The sequence below is a fragment of the Cervus canadensis genome, chromosome 8 (genome assembly GCF_019320065.1).
Source record: "Cervus canadensis isolate Bull #8, Minnesota chromosome 8, ASM1932006v1, whole genome shotgun sequence".
Lineage (NCBI taxonomy): Eukaryota > Metazoa > Chordata > Mammalia > Artiodactyla > Cervidae > Cervus > Cervus canadensis.
Window position 1 is genome coordinate 75,396,657 of NC_057393.1, and position 21,407 is coordinate 75,418,063.

At 39.6% G+C, this 21,407-nt stretch overlaps 1 protein-coding gene across 3 annotated transcripts in view; it reads right to left on the reverse strand.

Annotated features, from left to right (window-relative positions):
- Nucleotides 1-18,381: 18,381 nt before the first annotated feature.
- The window catches only part of CABCOCO1 (ciliary associated calcium binding coiled-coil 1), a 158,704-nt gene continuing 155,678 nt past the window's right edge, over nucleotides 18,382-21,407 (reverse strand). For all 3 annotated transcript variants that reach the window (XM_043476872.1, XM_043476874.1, XM_043476875.1), the window contains one exon: nucleotides 18,382-18,766. In XM_043476872.1, the coding sequence (XP_043332807.1) occupies nucleotides 18,692-18,766 (75 nt within the window). In that variant the 3' untranslated portion in view covers nucleotides 18,382-18,691. The remainder of the gene's footprint in view (nucleotides 18,767-21,407) is intronic.

Here is a 21,407-nt window from a genome sequence, read left to right on the forward strand (position 1 = left end):
TTCCAGCAGTCACACAGTTCAGAACGGATCCACTAAGACAGTGGCTGTCTCTGCCATATGATCAAGTTGGCGAAGAAGGAAGTCACCTCTACAATTACTGGCTGTCATCCCTCACTACGCCTACCCCAACACGCACCAACCAAGCGACCCGTGACTCGCCTCTCAGGTGTCACAGTGCTAGGGTGTGCATCCACACATCTCTGCCCTGTGCTGGCGAGCAGAAGTGCTTGGCGCAGCCCCCACCTTGACATCTACTTTCAGCTTCGTGATGTCCCGCGGGCAGTGTCTGCACGGCTGAAGTCAGGTGACGTGTCGAACCTAAGCTGCAGAGCACCCTGGGAAATGAGACCATTCGGCTTGTCGCCCTCAGCAGAGCCAAACAGTGGCTCTGAAGGGGTTGGGATGGGTGAGTGTGAACCAATCTGTAGGCTACATGGTGGGGCCTGGTGGGGGGGGGGGAGGGGGGCAAGGCAGGAGAGCATTTTTGTGAGAGAAAGGAAGAAGGGACTGAAAATAACCTTGACTGACCTTGGCGCTGTGCTTAGAGCTGGTCGTCGTTTTTCAGAGGAGGCATCTTAGGAATGCCACATGAGGGAGACGTCCGGGTTTTCTTTGGGTGGCAATTTTGAGGTCTTCATGTGAATTATCTTGAGTGAAAAATAACCTCCTTCTCTTGTGCCCCTGACATTTATGGAGGGTGTTTTAGTGCCTTCCTTACCAAAGGAGAAAAGGTGTTTAGACTCACCTGCAACTGGGTGGCCTTTCTTCAGGCTGGTGTCCACTGGCCTTTTTTCAGGCTGAGAAAGCACTCTCATGGCAGTTGCCGAAAAGCTTTAGGTGCACCTCAGGAATGGGTGGTGCTTCTGCCTTCCCAGTAAATTGCGATTTCCCTGACGAGGAGACCCCAAACGTGGGCTCAGAATTGTTCATTTTGGATGAAGCGTAGAAACCCCTCTGGGTTTTGAACAGGCAGTCAGTGGTGATAACCTGCCATCTTCTTTTTAACATTCAATCCAGCAAACACCTTAAGCTTTTATAAACATCTTCTTTTAATAGCATTGACTTCAAGCTAATAAGGCAACTAGCGAATCAAGTGAAGGTAAATTTCTCATTAACAATTTATGTAACTTTGTTGAAGAGAGCAATTCCAACTTCTGCTAATTGAGTTTGTAACAAAAAGATGGATCCATTTTACTACCACCCTCGGGACCTTAGTCACACTTCGGGAAAGGTAAAGTAACTCTTATTAGCAGACTAAGAAGTAAAAATCTAGGATGGAATGGAAGATTCCAGAACATGGTTAGAGCCCAAAAATTTCAACAGGATTGTAAAGCAGAGGCACAGACTGGCATTTCAGTGTTTTGAATTTTATCGGCCAGAGGAAGGGCCCTTTGACTTGAAGCTAAAACCTTGTGTAGGACTTTGAAGATGCTAGCTTTAGGATGTGGGTGATGTGTTCAGTTTCTCCCTCTTTATTTAAGATCCTTCTGGGGAATGTAGCAGAATGTGCTGGGTAGACCTGCAAGAGGACTTACCCTTTTTAGATGATCCAAAGTCTTTCCCTCTGGCTCCAGGAGGTGGCTGTAATTCAGGAGTTTCAAAACGAAGGGCTGAGCAAGACTTCCTAGAGTGTCAGCCCTGTGGGCAGAGGGACATGTGGTGTGTGTGAGGTCGGCCAGTGACTGAATTTGAAGAGATTTAATAATTCTTCTGGAAATTCTCAGCTTTACCCTCAGTCGTTCCTCTGGAAGCCTGATTAAATGCGTATTATTTCTTCTTAAGTGATTTTACAGGTCATTTATTTTGGATTTATGAGCATCAACACATTTAAAAAGGTATTAGTGGGCTCTGCTGCTGGATACTTGTTCTCTAAATCATTAACTTTACTCTCTATCAGCATCAGATAATAAGAAATCTTTCAAATATCACCATGTCTTTTCTTATGTATTCATTCAGGCAATGAATATTTTTTAAACACCTTCTGTTTGCTAAGTTCTAGAAGTACTCCAAAGAACAAGACATTCAAGGTCTTCCTCTCACTACAGTATAGACATTTAAATAAAAATTTGGTAAAATCTATATTATTGTGAAATCAGGAGGAATGAATTTGAATTAGTCTTCCTTTCCCATTCAATAAAAATCAAGGTCAAATGGAGAGATGCAAGTAGGTTATGGTTCCTTTGTGGCTTCTTGGTGTGTGGTAACATTTAAAGTAGGAAGATGAGGTGAGTGGGGTGAAAAACTACTACTGGATTTCCTCTCATCACCTTCTCCCAAGGTACCCGTCCCATAGAATTTGAAATTGTCCAGTTGTTCTAAGTCTGTAGCTCCAAAAGAGAAAACATCCTCTGTGCTGGCAGAAATCTCTATACTACCTGTCTGGGGAGGCACACCTCAGCTCCTACACTGCGTACGGTATCTTCTCTTTGTATCCCATTCTCAGGGCAGGAGTGTGAGTTGCTAGGACCAAGGTGGACTGGGTAAAGAGAGTACGATTAAGTAAATCATTTCAATCATGATGGAGAAGAAAACTCAATAGGCCCAACCAAGCCAGGTAACTGGGATTATCAGGAGAGGTGAAACAAACACAGCAAAAAATGCTAGTCACCAGGTCAGGAACAATTAGGTCAAGGTGAGGGCTTGGAATGGAGGCCGTGGGACACATTGCAGGATGTTGTTTTTCTCTTTATCTGAAGCCATGTTTTCAAGTGTCACAGGTAAGGCCTTGCCAGCTTAAAAGCCCTTGGGGTTGCAAAGATGGAGCCCCCCAGAAGTGGCCCGCTGTGCAATGGCAGGAAAGCTGGCCTCAGAGAAGCCTGGTCGCTTCGCCCGTGGCTTGGGGAAACCTGGATGATGAAGGATGTGGGAGAAGATCTGAGGATACCATGACCTTCTCAGGAGAGCACAGTGGTTAATTAAAAAAACAGGGGGTTCAGCAGCATCCCTAAAGCTGAGACTTTGCCAAGTACTTTCCCACCCATCTCACCAGTTCTTCCGGAGGCCCTGGATATGCCTGAGGAGCTGGAGGGAGGATGGCTGTCCTCACTTGGCAGATGATGAAACTGAAACCAGCGAGAACAAGTGAGTTTAAAGTCACATGGGAACTGTGGGAGTTCCCTGGTGGTCCAGTGAATCTGGACCTTCCTGCCAATGCAGGCAACACGGGTTTGATACCTGGTCTGGAAGATTGCACATGCCGCGAGGCAACTAAGCCTGCATGTCGAAACTACTGAGCCCGCACACTCATGCTTCTTAATGAGGGAAGCCACTGCAATGAGAAGCCCGTGTGCTGCAACTGGAGAAAACCCACATGCAGCAACAAAGATTTGGTGCAGCCAGAAATAAATAAATTAATTTTTAAAAAGTCGCATGACTGTGTAGGGTCAGACCTAGGGCCTAAGTCCAGATCTTCTGATTTTAGCTGCAATTTTCTTTCCAGTACGATTTACATAGTATTCATATGTCATGTAAAAATTAGCAATCATGAAATACAGCATTATAAATGTACTGACCCATTGAAACTGGGATTATAGCCAAGTCTCTGTGATTCCTTTGGAGACCTTGGCAGTCCCCTGGCCATCTCCTTTTTCATCTTTTTGGCTTTGATTGGCACTGGAGGAAATGTGTGTCTGAGCACTTACTACATAACACAGAGACTGGCATTCTATCTGTGGCCACAGTCCTCTGGGTAATGGTGATCCTGGAGTACCAGGGAACACTTTATTCAGTAAGATTTCACTCATTTGCTTATTCAGCGGCTGACTTATCTTCCAGGAGTAAATCAGAAGGTTTTACCATTCTATTTGCTTGCTTTAGTTGGGAAATCTGAGGGAAATGAGTCCAATTCACTCTTTATGTTTCTAATTAAATCGTTTTACATTTCAAGCTTTTTGACAGAAAAAAAAAGCAGATAAGAAACATTGTGTAGAAGGCAGCTTTGAGAAGACACAATCCATGTGACTGCTTTGAGCAAGAAGGGTTAAAAAAGGCAACAACAAAAAACCTGCTCGTTTTTTGCTTGCTTAAAAAAAAACAAAAAACTCAAGCCATCTCCAAATGTAGCTTAATCCATTTTCAGACTCTATACATTATGCATCAAGATTTTGTACAAAAGGAGATTGAGAGGAGTGTTTGCATGAAACCACTTCAGTGGATTAAATTTGTAGTTCAACATATTAGACTAGAAAAGTAGACGGAACATTTTGAGAACCCTGCCTCCTTCCCGTATATGCAAAGTTCATACTTCAGATAAATACATTTTAAAGAATGGGTGGATTCTGGCAGCTGACTTTAAAAAAAAAAATAGGAAAGGATTGGGTCTTCCTTCCACTTAGCTTAGCAATGGCTGCAGAATCTTGAAGAACAGAAAGCATAATTGGGAAGGTTGATCTAAGTAGTTCTGCGGTGCCTGAGGTTCTTTCAGGCAAAGCCACCCTGTCCAAGGTGGGAAAACCAGTGTGAAGAGACATTCCCAATAAAACGAGCTCATACAGGTACCTCTGCAATGACTGCAACACCCCCTCACCCCCAGCTTCATTTCAAAGAGGACCTGCCGCTAAGGTTGAACATCAAAGCTCAGAATCAATCATGCAGATGTCTTCACCACATAGAAGTCAAACATCATTGACACCACATCTGGATGTCTGGAGGGCCACCACCATTATTACTTCATTAACTAATGGATTTGGGGGCTCTTGGAAACTCAGTACCTATTTACTGTTAGCCCAGAGTACACGTGCCACCGGAGGAACACACTTCACTGCCCTAAGGCAAAATTCTGGAGCATCCCAAAAGTAACCCATTTCTGGGCTGTGAATGATGGGAGGTCCTAGGGTTGATAGGTGATGGCTGGACATGAGGCATTATGACTGTTATAAACCATGGACTGTCCAAGCAATCTAAAGAGTCTCTGAGAGTTTCCATAGTAACTTTTATTTTTTTAAGTGTTGAAAAGTTCCTAGCGGCATGGCTGGTTGCCTGGGCTACAGTGTTGTGTTGACAGCTCTGGTCCTTTTCCTGGCAGCTGAAGATTAGGACAGTGACCAATGAGAGGGCGGCGTTCTTCTCTGAACTTTCCGTCAGGCCGGTGATTCATTTTGAGACCCACATTTTATGAATGCTGTGAATTCAATGCAACGTAGCTGTTGAGGTGTCTACACTCAAATTGGATTCCATTAACTTTATGGTGTGATTAAATGTCTGGATCATGAGGACTCAGGGTTGGATTTATGTGCCTTCTGAAAGCACTTTAGAAGACTGGCAGCTTCAGTGAGTGTAATTTGATGCATGGGATTAGGAGAACAAAACCTAAAAAGATATCAGCTGAAATATAACTTGGATCTGAGAACCCAAACTTGAGAGTGGAGGTGGGCGCTCACTCTCAGATGGGCAGAGTGGAGCACTGTTCTGCATGCATAATTTTTCCTTCAGAATACTTTATTTTTGACATTAGAAGGGACGTGGTGGTCTGCCATTAGGGTGTTTTTCAACTTAAAGTACCTATTCATTAATTGGGGTGCTTGCTAAAAATGCCAGTTTCCAAGTCTGGCCTTCTGACTCTGCAGGGCTGGAGTGGGGTGCAGGAATTACAGACTTCCTTGGAAGAAAGTGATTTAATCCTCCTATATTTGGAGAAGTGATGTGTCTCACCTATGGCCATGTCTCACCTATGGCCTGGTAAGAGAGCAAGACCCCAAACTACATCTCTTTCCATTTTTCTTCAGGGATGTTTTATTAACTACTTCACAGTCATTTAGATATGTATTTATGACATGGAAATAGTCAGATTTGAAAGCCACATGCACCACGTTAGAAACATCAGAGAAAAACATGGAATGGCAGAGAAAGGGAGCTTTGACATCTAAAAATTTAAAGAACTCCTGAGGTGTTAAATGGGAGCTGCACAATGCTTCTTCACGTATTTGAGTCAGTTTCAGGCAGTTCCTGACAGTCATGTATAAACTACTTTCATTTCTGCCTTTCTCTTCATGGATTTCTTCGGCTTCACATACCCTACAAATATACAGCATCTGGAAATTCCAGATGAAATTAAAACCTTCATTATTACTGTTTGTAGTTACTATTTAATTTTTTTTAACTTATGAATTATATTTTCAGATTCTTTGTAACTTCCTATTGAGTGGTTAGTATTTTTTGCATTGCTTTTAAAGAGCTGTTTATATATTAAAGTTATTAACTCCAAATCTGTTATACATATTGCTGAAAGTATTTTTTTTCAGTTTTTTGTTTTCTATTTTTATTAGTGGTAAATTTTCTTTTATATGAAGCAGTTCAGAATTCTCCTGTAGTTAAAATTTTACTCCTTACCTGTTCTTGTCTTTGTACTGTTACTTCATTTCTTTTATTTGTTAAGCCCTCTCTATCATGAGGTCAGGAAGAGTCACTCATACTTTCTTCTAGTTGTTTTGTAGTTTTAATATTTGCATTTAATGCTTTAACTCATTGCTATACTCTATAACATGTAACATATAAAACACAAACAGATAACATATAAATATTTTTCCTTAATTATCTCAGCATCATTTCTTGTAGATTTCTTTACTTTCCAATTGGTTTATCAAGCATGTCATAAGAATTCTTTATTGCATACTGAGATACTATGCTAAATATTTTTAATGAGTTTAAAAATTTAATGACTACAGATTTCATTAGATCCTCATAATAAAATTCTAGTATAATTATTTTTATCCCCATTTTACAGGGGAGTGAACTGAGGCCTAGACACCTTATAATACTTATCTACAAAGGGCAGATCTAAGAGGGGATCTCAGGTGTAAGTGCCTCCAAGTTCTTAGATTCAGTCACCCATGTAAATTTCACCATAAAACAAACTCCTAGTGTTGTAGCTGTTTTGGAATTCTTTATTGTTTTACTAACCTGGCAGCTCTGTGCTGTGTTTAGTTGGTCAGTTGTGTCCGACTCTTTGTGACCCCACGGACTGTAGTCTGCCAGGCTCCTCTATCCATGGGGATTCTCCAGGTAAGAAGACTGGACTGGGTTGCCATGCCCTCCTCTAGGGATCTTCCTGACCCAGGGATCAAACTGGCTTTCCCACACTGCAGGCAGATTCTTTACCATCTGAGCCACCAGGGAAGCCCAATTTGGCAGCTAGTTTTGCACCACCAGGGAAGCCCAACTAATATACTTTTAAGCATTTCAGCTTTCAGAAATACTTAAAAGTATTTCAGAAAGCCATCTTCTGGACTTACCTGGTGGTCCAGTGTTTAAGAATCTGCCTGAAAATGCAGTGGTCACGGGTTTGATCCCTGATGTGGGAAGATTTCTCATGCCGTGGGGCAACTAAGCCCATGTACCGCAATTACTGAGCCTGTGCTCTAAGGCTTGCAAGCCACAACCGCGTTCACCACAACTACTCAAGATGTGTGCCTAGGGACTGTGCAAAACAAGAGAAGCCCCCACAGTAAGCCTGAAAACCCAAATGAAGAGTAGCCCCTGCTGGCCACAACTAGAGAAACCCACTTGCAGCAACGAAGACCCCGTACAGCCATACATAAACAAATAATAAATATTTTTTTTTTAAAAAAGGGAGCCATTTTCTCTTGTTACTTAAGGTGTATTCATGTTGGCCTCAGACTAACATCAGTAAATACAAATCCTGAGATTTTCAGTGGAATTACATGTAAAAATGATATCTTTATAGTATTTAAATTTTGCATCAAGCAAAATACCCTTTAGAACAGTTTATGTTTCTTCTGTAGGTCCTTTACATTTCCTATTTTCACTTTAAATATTTTGTATGCATTTTTACTGTTGTAAGAGTTTTTCCCATTATATTTTCTAACCATTATTAATTTGTAGAAAATCTATTGTTTAGTCTTTATTTTTTTTATCTGACTTCTTTTTTTAGAATAGAATTCCTCATGAGTTTTTAATGTAGATAATATTATAATCTACAAATAATGGTTTTAGCTTTGTGATAATTATGCTTTTAATTTCCTTATGTTGTCTTAATCCAGGGGTACGAAAAGTGGTGAAAACAGCCAGCCTATGTACCTGTGTCCTTGTCCTCTTCCTTCTATAAAACATTCATGAAGGACTTCTCTGTGCCAGGCGCTGTCCTAGACTTTGCAGGTAGATCACAGAACAAGATAGAAACAGCACCTGCCCTCCTACAGCTGTATCCTGGGCTGGGAGACACACATTTAGCAGGTAATTATTACTAATTCATTAATTCCAACCCTTATCTCATTTTTGACTTTAATGGGAATGCACCTAGTGTTTTAGTCCAAGTCAATATGAGATCTTCTTTAATATGCTATGTCCTTCTAAGGCAAGGTTCTAGTTTTTTAAAGTCAGGGATGTCCCTGGGGCTTTAAGAAAAGGCTTCTCAATGTTGCCTTAAAAAAAAAAAAATACTATTGTCAGTCCACCCATTTTATAAACAATAAACTCAAAGCTCAGAGGGCTAATGCAGCATGCCCGACATCCTGCAGGTTTTTTTTTGTTTTTTGTTTTTTTTTTTGTGACTGAATGCTCCATGGAACCCAGCTTCTAGAACTCTTCTCGGTACCATCAGGGCAATGCGCCTATTCACCCACAGCTTTGATCCCCAGGTTAGGAAGATCCCCTGGAGAAGGAAATGGCAGCCGGCTCCAATATTCTTGCCTAGAGAATTCCATGGACAGAGGAGCCTGGAGGGCTACAGTTCATGGGGTGGCAAAGAGTCGGACATTCCTGAGTTACTGAGCACACAAGCCCCTGTCATATATCCAACTTAGACTGAGAACTTTTTCAGAACAGGAGCCGTCCAACTTAGACTGAGAACTTTTTCAGAACAGGAGCCGTTTCTTGGAAGCATTCTGTGCTTCCATGGGTTGGAATAGTACCTGCTGCTTTCTAATGGTCGCTGCTGTAAAGACTCCCTACTTGCTCCAGAGAAGGCAGGGAAAAGGGCACCCAAGCTTCCAGAGTTGGTCCAGAAGCTGGCAAAGGGCAAGGACACTGAAGGCTAGAGTGTAGCATCAACCTGTCAGAAGTGACATTTACTTTTCTTTTTTTTTTTGACATTTACTTCTTATTAGTTAAAAAAGTTAACATGGAATTTATAGAAAAAAACTTTAAAAATCACCTGAAACCTTACCATCAACAGATAACTTCCATTTGATTTGAATACTTTATCTTTGTATATCATTTTTTCCCCACAAAACACTTATCATGTTGAGTGATTGATTTTTCCTCTAATATCTTGAACAATTTCCCAAGTCTGCAATTATGTCATCTTTTTGTTTGTTTTGTCATCAGTTAAGGCCTGGCCCTTGAGTTTCCGTTTGCAGTGCTCTGGTGATTCATCTATCTATTCATTTTGAAAGAGTTCTAACAAATAAAGGAGCCTATGAGGACACCTTGAATAAAGACACTTAACTGAATCTAAAATGGCCACACTTGGTTGAATGAATGATGACCTTGTCATCAAAATTTCAGCAGAAAGGAAATGGTACTAATAATTCAATAAGAGTCTAGCACCTTAAGAGCTGAATAGGTTTGGTTTCAAAAATTTCTAGCTATTTTTCATAGACATGTTGGAATGCAATAGCTTCTTCTGTGGCAAACATTTAAAATACCACACCCACACAGAGAGATAATAATCAACACCAGCAGCATAATCTTTGAAAAAGAGGAAAAAATAAGTCTTTTATCTGTCTACCTACCTACCTATCCATCTAAATTTGGAATTGAAGAATGCTGAGAACGCTAGGACATTCCACAGTATAAAATATGGAAAAAAACACCATCACAAAAAACATTATAGAGGAAAGAGCATTTGCTGGAGTAGAAATGGCAGGGACCTGCCCAACAGCCATTGTATGTTTTTTCTCTCTTGAAAGCAATTCCAGTTTTGTTCAACTACTGGCTGAGCATGTTTCAGGGCCACTCTTCCACCCCTGCTGGTGAATCCTGACTCATCGAAGTTAATTCTGATCGTCCTACTTCCCTTACCGGTATCTGGTTTAGAATTGATCATGTGATAGAACTCTGGCTGAAGGGACACAGGAGAAACTCTCCCAGGAGGCTTTGAGAAGAGTTTTTCTTCTTGTTAAAATGAAACATAAGCGAAGAAAAAATTTGTGAGCATGTAGCTGTCATCTTGGAATTGCTGCTGCTGCTGCTAAGTCGCTTCAGTCGTGTCCGACTCTGTGCACCTGATAGACGGCAGTGGGCTCCCCTGTCCCTGGGATTCTCCCGGCAAGCACACTCGAGTGGGTTGCGATTTCCTTCTCCAGTGCATGAAAGTGAAAAGTGAAAGTGAAGTCACTCAGTCTTGCTGACTCTTAGCGACCCCATGGACTGCAGCCTACCAGGCTCCTCCGTCCATGGGATTTTCCAGGCAAGAGTACTGGAGTGGGTTGCTGTTGCCTTCTCCGATCTTGGGATTAGAAGGGGACAACTCAGGACAGTAGCCAAGGTGCTGAAGGGGATGCCACAGGCAGAAATGATCTGGGTCCTCCATGATGTCATTGAGGCTCCCCACCTCTGAGCTTCTTTCTTGTAAGATTATGTAGTATATTTTTTATAATTTTTGAACCATTTTGAATTTAAGATTTTATTGCTTTGTAGCCAAAAGCATTCTAAATGGCACAGGTGGTCACCAATAGCAAGTAAACAAGTGGTTACAGAACGTGTGTGAGGGAGGGAAGAACTAAATTCTGTTTCTATTTCCAATTCTGTCTATGATCTGACTGTGCTGTTTATTTTTACCTATGGACTGTCCACTACCCAAATCAGAAAATAATGTTTCTGAAATACATATTAATCTTTAGAACCGGATATAGTTAACATCAAGGGGCAACATACCAATATTTGCTCTAGTAAGGGCTTTAGCTAGGTTCAGGAGTAGAAATCTAGTAAATACTTTTTAGTGAATCAAGGAGTTGAGGAAACAACCTTGGCTTAAGGGAAAAACTATTAGCAAATTAATAATCTAGAGTCTTGTTTATACTTATTATATTAGAGAAATCCCAAGCCATCCATAGACATTTAAAAAATTACTAGCCTCACTTAAAGTAGGAAGTATTGAAGGTGTGGCCTCTCATGAGAGTTTCCTGAGTGTGCAGTTCATCATGCTTGAGAGGCTCAGTCAATTATTTCATAGAAAGTCTGTTTAGAAGGGACTGTGGGCTTATACAAGCTAAGAAGTAATTACTTTATGCAATAAAACTATAAGCAGGCCCCTAGTTAATGAATTTGCTGGTTGTTCTCCCAATTTACAGACATTGACCCATATGAGGTATACTGCATATGCATAAGCACAGAGAGACATATTCATTAGTTAATTAGGGCAGGTCAAATTGCGTTAACAGACAGACTCAAGAGTGAAGTCACTCTCAGAAATGGAAGTTTCTTTCTCCCTCATGTGACAGTCTGGATGTGTGATGTGGGTTGGTAGGTGTCACCTGTTACGTGGTCCTTCAGGAACCCAGGCAGACAGCTGCTCTGTCACCTTCCAGTCATCACTGTCTCACTGCCATCCAGCCAGCAGAGAGGGGAGGGAAAGAACACAGACGAGGTGTGGTCTGGTCTTGAGTGATACTCTTCAAGGAGCACAATGCACTTGTGTTCCTATTCTGCTGGCTGGAACCTGGTCCCATTGTCATACCTCACCGTAAAGGGATCAGGAAAATGGAGACCAGCCATGTGCTTAGGAAAAACAGGAGAAGGGGTTAGCTGGACAGCTTCTGACACACATGTGGAGTCACAGAAAGAGGACCAGGAACCTCATCCTCCTTAGATAGAGTCCTTGGTGCATATTTCAAATGTGCTTGTCCCTCACCGGCCACCTTCAAGTCTCTGCTGAAAACCCTTCAATAACTTACTATTAATATATTCAGGACAAAGATAAAACTTTATCCCAACATAATCTAATATCCTTTAACCCAGGGGTCTCCAACACCCAGTGGTCTGTGACCTGTTAGGAACCAGGCCACACAGCAGAAGGTGAGCAGCGGGCTAGTGAGCAAAGCTTCATCTGTATTTACAGCCGCTCTGTATCACTGGCATTGCCACCTGGGCTCCAGCCTCCTGGCATATCAGCGGTGGCATTAGATTCTCATAGGAGCATGGACTGTGAACTGCACATGCGAAGGATCTAGGTTGTGCGCTCCTTATGAGAATCATCTTGAAACCATCCCCCCCTCCTCCCAACCCCTCGACCATGGAAAAATTGTCTTCCACAAAACCAGTTTCTGGTACCAAAAAGGTTGGGAACTGCTACTTTAATCTATTAATTTTCAATTTTGGAAAATGCCCCTTCTCCCTTTCAAGGCTCCAGTCACACAGGCCCCGTTTCACATCCTCTATTTCCTATATTCTCTTTTCCCAGGGATTTTGCACTTGCTGTTCCCTTTGCCTAAAAACTCTTCTCTCCCTTCTTTGCCTAATTTGTGCCTACTCATCCTTTCAACGTGATTCTCCCAGGGGAACTTGCCTGGATTGTTCAAATTCCTCTAAATCAGCTCTCATTGTAGACTATACTGTTTCCCCCCACAGTACCCATTACAGTTATTCTTTTATAATTGTTTGTGTGATTGATTAAAATCCACCTCTTACACTAGACTATAAACTCCATGAGGTCAGTGAATATGTCGGTTTTTGTTTATGAATGTTTAGCATAGCTTCTTATCTACAGAAGACACTCAGTAAATATTTTTTGAATATCAGGATATTTGAATAAATGAATGAACGATTGCATGGGTGAAGATCTGGATTCTAGTTTGGGCCCTGCCACAAATTAGCCATGTGATCACAGAGTTTTTACTATTTGGGGCCTCAGTTTCTTTGTCTGCAAAGAACGGAACTACATGATGTTTAAAACTTTCAGCACAATGGTCCTATGGTCCTACTATTTTAAAACTGAATCCTGTGGGTCATTATGTTTGTTCCAATCACTCAGCTATGTTTCCTAAGCAGATGTTACAAGTTCTGTATCTGGCAAGTAGAGTAAAAACATATTTTATTCTTTTGTCTTGAATTTTTGATGATTACAAATTCAGTGCAAACTTTAACTTTATCCTAATCCATGAAGTTCAATCATAGCTGAAAAGGGGATTGGATAACATTAATAAAAAATACTAGCGCCAATGATTATACAGAAAAAGATAAGGAGATAAAATCTATAAATATGTTATTAGTCACTGTAAGGGATTAATTCTGGTTTGGGACTGGAAAATGAGTATCATGTTACTTTTATTCTATTTGAATTTGTGCCTTGGCTTTATGAAGGTCATGTTTTAACAGTGCCTTAATATAAATGTTCATTGGTATAAGAACAAGGGCTTTTATCCTCCTTTTGATTTTGAGATTGATATTCAATAAAAATATTAATATCGAGGCTATATTAACCCTTTTTAGATGATAGGATGACAAGTGACCATTACCAAGCTTGATTTCAAGTTGCTGGATAGCATCAACTCCATGAACTCCGTGAAGTCAAGGACCTTATCTGTCTTATTTCATCCTAATACCTAGAAAGTGCCCTGAGTAAATAACAAATTAGATTTAAAAAAAGAAACACCAAATGACCGTTGGAGACATCTGCACTCAACATTCCCTGAAGCTAAAAGTTAAATAACACAAAACTCTGGCAGCTCCGAAAAAAATGTGATGAATTGATCTCTGTTGTTGGTAGTTCCATGAACAAGAGAAGGACTGTAAGAACCAAAGAAATTTTTCATCTTCTGTCTTAATTTTGAAATTTGAATTCCAACAAGATGGTATTATTTTGATTTAGATTCCTTTTTGTTTAGGAAACCTAAACTAACAGTTATTTTGGCTGCTACAAAGAGGTCCTGACTCCTCTTATTTAACAAACCAATGTCCAGGAAAAAAAAGATTTTGATGTCCAGAGGAGGGACATCTTCCTGAGACCCTGAAACTTGAGATATCATAAGTATTTCTCCTCTGCAATTGTTGAGAAAAGTAGCACGTTTCTTCTCTAGGGGAACTGAAGCATAATGAAATGCAATCTAAGAACATGCAAACTTATTATCTACCAGGATGGTTGAATGGTTCCAATCAAATGGAAGAGAGAAATAAGGGCTTTATATTCGGATTTTGGAAAAATGACTCCACAGCTATATTTAGGTGCAACAGTGCCTGCAAATACCTGAAAGAGTGGCAGTCTGTGGCTTGCTTGTATCATCATGAGTATATTTTCTATTTGAAACTTTCTGTTTGGGTGAGGACAAAATCACCGCAAATTATTCCTGCAAATGGAGAAAAGCTATCTCACTGTGGATGGTAAGAACAAGGCTGCTACATGTCTCCGTGAGAGGTGGTGACTGTTATTCAGGTGGCTCCTCAGAGGGCTGCCTTTGTGCCAAAGACTGTGTAGAGGAGGTGGACCCTGTGACTAAAAAAGTAAAAAACATTATTTATTTCTCCCACTCTTAGCAACTGCCAAGAAGTGGAGCTATAGCTTTTATGAGAATTCCCTCTTTTCCATGCCTCCATGTATAGAAGTCCTGGCACCTGGGAGATGACCTTTTTAAAAATATGAATCTGATGTCACTGACTACTTAAAACTTATCAACAAGTAACCCATTGCTTTTAGGGTAAAAATAAAAATCTGTACTGTGGGGCTTCAGTTCCCTTAGAGAGCTCTGGCTATGACCAGTTGTACAGCCTCCTCTGCACCTCAGGGACTTTGCACATGCTTATCTCTCTCTCCGCCTGAAATCCATCTTCTTCCACCTTATGTGAAGTTGAATCCTACCTCTCACAATCCTACCTCTTGTGTCTCAAGGGGCAAAACATGTGAGAAGTTTCCTTGATCTCCCAGACTAGATCAAGTTCTTTTTCCAATATGCTCATAATTTCCTGAAACCTGTCTTTATCATAGTCAGCATTGGCTGTCTCCCTTTCCTAGATGGTGATGGACAGGGAGGCCTGGCATGCTGCAGTCCATGGGGTCACCAAGAGTCAGACAATGACTGAGCGACTGAACTGAACTGAACTCTCCTAGATTATTAGGACAGAGGCCCTGTCTGTTTGTCTCACTACTAAATGCCTGGGCATGTAGTAGGTACTCAATTAATATACAGCATGTACATAAATGAACAAATGGAGCTGGGTCATGCATTCCATCCCTGCATACATTTTCTAAATACTTAATATGCATACAATACAAATAAGTTTGTTCCCTTATGATAACTAAAACCCCAAATGGTCAGTTTTCCCTTTGTTTCATATCGACTATGAGATAGCTAGATGAAGGTAAGGTTAAGTATATGGGCTTTGTAATCACACAAGCCTAAGTTCAAAACCTGGTTCAACCATTACTGGCTGTGTAATCACTGGAAAGTTACTTAAATTTTTTTCTCTGCTCCAGTTTCTTCACCTGTAGTACAGGTCATACCTGGATTTCAAGCCCTGATCTGTCGGTTGTCAGTTGTGCAATTTGGTTCAAGTTAGTCATCTCTCTAAGCTTCAGGCTCCTTAACTATACAGTTAGGCTAGTAATATCTGTCTGTCTATCTCTTAAGGTTATTAGGAGGATTAAAAGTATATGAAAGTGAAAGTGTTGCTCAGTCATGTCAGACTCTTTGCCACCCCATGGATTGTAGCCTGCCAGGCTCCTCTGTCCATGGAATTTTCCAGGAAAGAATACTGGAGTGGGTTGCCATTTCCTTCTCCAGGGGATCTTCCTGATACAGGGGTCAATCCTGGGTCTCTTACATTGCAGGCAGATTCTTTATTGTCTGAACAGGGAAGCCTTTAAATGTACATACACAATATATATATATGTATACATATATACATATATATTTAAATTTGCTTATAAACATATGAAAGGTGCTCAATCTTTGTGGGGTAAAGCAGTAAAAGCAAATTAAAGCAAGAGTTTGACAGCATTTTCTATCAGAATACTAAAGATAAAAAACTGTCTAATGCATCTGTTATTAATGATGTAAAGAAAGAGTTATCATACACTGTTGGTATGATATCCTTGGAAGGCACATTGGCAATATCTATCAAAATTGGAAATGCAAATAAAATTTGACCTAGAAATTTCTCTCCTTAGGAATTCATTCCTGAGGTAGAATCAAACATGTTCACACAGATGGCAACATGACATTGTGATAGCAGAAGTGTATGTTAGCCGCTCAGTCACGTCTGACTCCGTGAACTGTAGTCCACCAGGCTCCTCTGTCCATGGGATTTCCCAGGGAAGAATACGGAGTGGGTTACCATTTCCTTCTCCAAGCAAAAGTATTGAAAACAATACAAAGTCCATTAATAGAAATAGTTAAAAAGTTATGGAATTTCTAAAATGAAATACTCGATACGTAGTCATTAAAAAGTGTGTGCTCAGTCACATCCAATTCTATGAACCCCATGGGCTGTCACTAAAAAATACTGCTAGAGAATTATCTTAAGATATATTATTTCACAAAAAAACAATGTAAAGAATAATGCAAACTGTGTGTGTGTGTTTTTAAAGAAGACCACTCTATACAAGTATCCAGTTGTTTAAATGGGCAAAAAATATTTTCCCATGGACTTACTGAAACCTGTGGTTGCCTCATGGGAAAAGAAATGAAGGTACCTAGCCAGGGTGAAATTTATTTTTCATTGTCTACACTGTTTTTTTCCTTTTTTTGGTAATAGCGTGCATATATTGCTTTATTGATTCAAAATTAATTTAAAAGAGTAGAGACTGTGAATTAAAATTTGTAGTTACTGCTACTACAACTGCTCTTTCTCCTATTATTAGATGTTACAGTCAGGCTATTGCAGGGATCCCTGGGCTGCTCTAACACTAAAAACATAAGAAAACAGGGTGACAAGTTAGTTACCACGGGGGGATGTACTGATCCACATGTTCTAGTGGAGAGACAGAGAAGGCTGGGAAGTCTGGCAAGGTGGTTGCCCCAAACAACTGGACAGTAGGTATCAAGGATGGGCAGTGGGTTTTGGGTTATCCTAAGAGGTAAACAGAAACCAAACCTTAAAAAAAAAATCCTTTAATGTGAATTTATTGAGTTATCAGAACAACCGCAAAAAATAAGTATTATCTTCACTTAACAGATGACCAATTAGAGGGTGAGCAGCCTGTCCAAAGTCACACATCAGACCCTGGGAGTCTTACTCCAGAGGCAGGCTTTCAGCGTTCATATAGCGTATTGTTTTTGTGTAGTTTTTAGGGATCCAACTGCTTATTTTTTATTCAGTTTTGAACTCTTTGTACCTTTGCTCAAAATCAGCACTCTTTATTAGAAATGGAGGTCCACTGTTGTGTCAATGGTTGCATTTGAAGCTGTACTGGTATTTTAAGAAGCTCCTTTATTTCCTATTTGTGGTTTCTCTAGTTTCACCTCTGTTTTCCCTGGAAAAAAGACGGATTGATGAAATTAAGACTTATGAGCCTTTCTAGTTATCTCTGATGGCCATCAGCATTTTCAGTTAGGAAGGACAGCTCAAGAAACCTTAGCTCATTCAGGCCTTCCAGATTCAGAACTGCATGAACAATAAAACACAGTTTCATCTTAAGGACTTCTCTTACTTTGATCAGTGTAGTTAAAAAAACCAAATGCTTCCAGATCTGTCTCTGCCCTAAATGAATATATTTTGGGCAGTCCCCTTGGTACTGATGCAGTAAGCAAGGTTATAGCCCAAGCTCAGAGCATGGACAGAACATATTCGACCAAGTGCCACCCAGATGCAAGTACATTTGGTTCCAATATAAACTGGAAACTTCTTGAAGAAATGGTCCCCTCCTTGCAATGCTCTACATTCTAGAACACTCTGAAGTCTCAGAAATTGGGAAAGGGCTGAGGTAGTAGTCAATTTAATTTGCCAAACTAGGGACAATCAGTTGGCAAATGGATATTTACTTTTGAAATTATATTTTTAATAATGGTATTTAAAGGCTTGAGATGTTTTCAATCATTCTACTGCAATATAATGGTTAATTTTAAGAGCTCTGTGAATTTGATTTGTATTTAAGATTTTTACAATCTATATATAGGTTGGTCTTTAATAACCATTTATACATTGCTTCTTTTTATATAGGTCATGTATTCTCCCGGGAGAGTAACAAGATTAGAAATAACAAATACAGTACAGAATAAATTAAAGTGCTTCAAACTGCATTATATAATTTCAGAAAATTGGTTTCACACTGAAACATTTAAATAAGAAAACCAACTGATTTAAGGAGGAAAAAAAAAAAAAAAAAAACCCTAGTACATGCATTTGAATTGCTATTGTTTAGCAAATTTTACCCTCAGCAGTGTGGTGGTGGTCTGTGTTCACAAGGCTTCAGCAATGTGGCAGTTCATGTGGGTCAATATGGATAAAATCACTATTCTTCTTCTCTATTTTAAAATGTTGACTTCATTCTCCTTGAAGATGAATAACTTTACTAGTCAAAATGTCAAAAGAGTATTATAAAAGTAATTATATTTTTATATATGGTTCTCCAAACTCTTATATAAAAATGTTCTTATTACACACAGTGCAATAAATTCAGAGGTTGTTATGGGACAGGAGATAGAGAAATTGGGGCCAATACTTTTCTAATTAGTTAGGATAATAAGAAGTGGGGCTTGGTTTTCCTTGCTCAACTAAATGAAGGAGATCTGGTGCTCTAGAGATTCCAGCCAGTTTTGTTTGTTTTGTGAAGTTTTAGTATCACTCTCCCGGTTCAGAGTCCTCAGGCCTTTTTCAATTTTTCTATCCGTGCATTAAAGGCCTCTTCCTGCATTTGCAGCTTTTCGTTTATCTCGGTCTGTGAAGACAATCATAAAAAAGTGGTTATGATGGAGCTATCTTTTGCTGCACATTGTCTTTGTGGTTTTGACATACTATAGTGCCTAAAGACAGACATTATCCCTCACACACCTTCCTGTTTTGCAGACATAGCTGTGTTTCAGCCTGTAGTGATGTGATAACACTTTATCATATTTCTCTGCACATTCCCAATGTATAGCATGTCTGCTATGAACAGGAAGTGGTATTTGGACAGCATTTTTCACATAGGCTTGTGTTGGAAGATAGGCTAATTTGTCTGCATTTTCAGACAGACTTTACCAACAAGCGCTGAATCAGAGTAACTGCTCTAGGCCCAGTTACTGCAGTGTTGTTGGTTCTGCTGCCCCGATGCAATGGATGTTTTTGTCTCCCATGTGATACATTCTAATTGGGATCCCAGAAAGCTTCTGTTGTGAAATCATAACACAAATAATCTCACAATTAGAATGATTCTCATAATTAAAGAGTATTTGCCACATATACAACACTTGAAATTATGCCCTTTGTGATATAGTTTTGGTATAAAAAAGTAAGCAGCTGCTGGCAGGTTTTCGTGTTTGCTGTGGCTATGATAGCATTTAGCCTCTGGCAGCGATATTCTGTGGCCTAACATTGCTACCTGCGCAATTCCAAAAATATTTTCACATTAGCTGAACATTTGTAGCCCTGGAAATGTCTTCCTTTTTTCATGATGGATTATAAAATTATGTATAGAGAAACCAGTGGCATGGTAAAACTGGGGCCTTTGTTTAGGTGATTTAAAATAGTCAACAAGCATATGAGGAATAGTTCATACACATAAATGTTAATAAGTAATTAGAAATGTAGAATTTTAATGCCTATGACCTAATTTAAGGTCATAAGGGTAACTATTTTAAAAAACATTTTAATTTATATAGAAGAAATTTAAAAAATCAAATACTGATTTTGGTCCAAATATAACTTCACTGTTATTTATTTATTTATAAGTGTAATTATAACAGCTAGTTTTGAAAGGTCCACCTGCTTGCCTTATCTGTTGAGATATTGTTTCACTTTCACAGTAAAGAGCAACTATTTCTGAAAAGATCACATTGGTGCCAATAATTCTAGGTTCTCGCACGAGTATGTCTTTTTTGGCTCAAGTTTTATCAAGTCCTGGGGTCAAGTCTGCCCTCTGGCTTTTCCTCTTTTCCTTTCTTGGTGCTAAGTGAAGGAGGCAATGAAGGATGAGCATGGCTGTCCAGGTTACAAAAGAAATGTCTTATTTTTAGGAACCTATAATCCCCTCAGGCATAATTTTGGGAGAGCTGAAAGGAGGAAGGGTCTAGGAATGCGGAGACCTAGGGATTAGTTTAGCTCCGCAGCTTTGGGCAGGTCACTTAACCACCTTTAGTTCTCATCGAAAAATTAAGTAGTTTAAAATTAAGTATGTTAAATTTCATGTATGTTGGCTTTTAAATTCATAATTCCAAGTGTGTTAACTTTTAAATTCATAATTCTAACTCCCAATTCTGTGATATATTCACTGATGTTATACTATTTCATTATCATGATATTGTGCTATATTTTAAAAAAGTATTACTTCTATTTCTTTATGGCAGGCTATATATTATATCATACAGGGCATGAAATAGTTTGAAGAAATGATTCTGTTACAGTTCCAAAGGATTGGGAAGCACTGGTATAACTAGATAATTGACTCTTCGAACTTTTAATTAGATGTATTTTAGGTCCACCAATAATCTCATTTCTTTTTAACTAAGGAACTGACGTATTACTATCTTCCAGCTTCTGTTTCCCTATCTCGTCAGGGTTTTCACATTAACCTGGAGGTCTTTTTGGTATTTCACTGAGATAGAATTGACTGCCAGCAAGTGAGGGCTCTGGGGGAAAGGCTCCTGAAGGTCAGGAGCATGCCTGCTAGAGTTGTGCTGACCGAGGGACACATCTCAGATCTCCAGACCATGGTGATCAGCACTTTGGACACTGGACAACAAGATCCCCTGTATGGTTGAGAACAGGTTGTCCTTGGTCTACAATGTCTCCATGTTAATCCTCAGAACACTGATGACCAAATGTGCTATATACAAGCCCCAGGATAGGGTATGGTTCTATTGCCTTTTAGGAAAGAATGGAAAATCCATGACCTGGGTCTAACAGCCTGTCAGTGATCACTTCTTGACGTGATTTCCCACTCAGATTTTCTAACCTGGGAAGTTGACCTAAAAATACCTATGGTCCCAAGATGGCAAACTTCTCTTAAGGTTTTCACATTATTTTACTCTACTGCTTAAGATAGGGCCAATAGCCAACATTTAATGAAAGAATTTAGTGCTAGCATTCATATTTCTCTGAAATACGAATGCAAGAATTTAGTGCTAGCACTCATATTTCTCTGAAATATAATTCTTTAAATATATTAAAGTTTGCTCCATTGGGTATAATTTTTATTATATAACTCAGGGCCAAACTAATTTCATTTTAAATGTATCTTTAAAATTAAAATACCTAGGCTATATAAGCTTAAAATGTTTGCTCTATTCAGTATAATTTTAATTAACATCTCAGGGCCAAGATAACTTCATTCTTAATAAATTTCTGAAGCTATAAAGTGAGTCAATGGGAAAGTAAGTAGA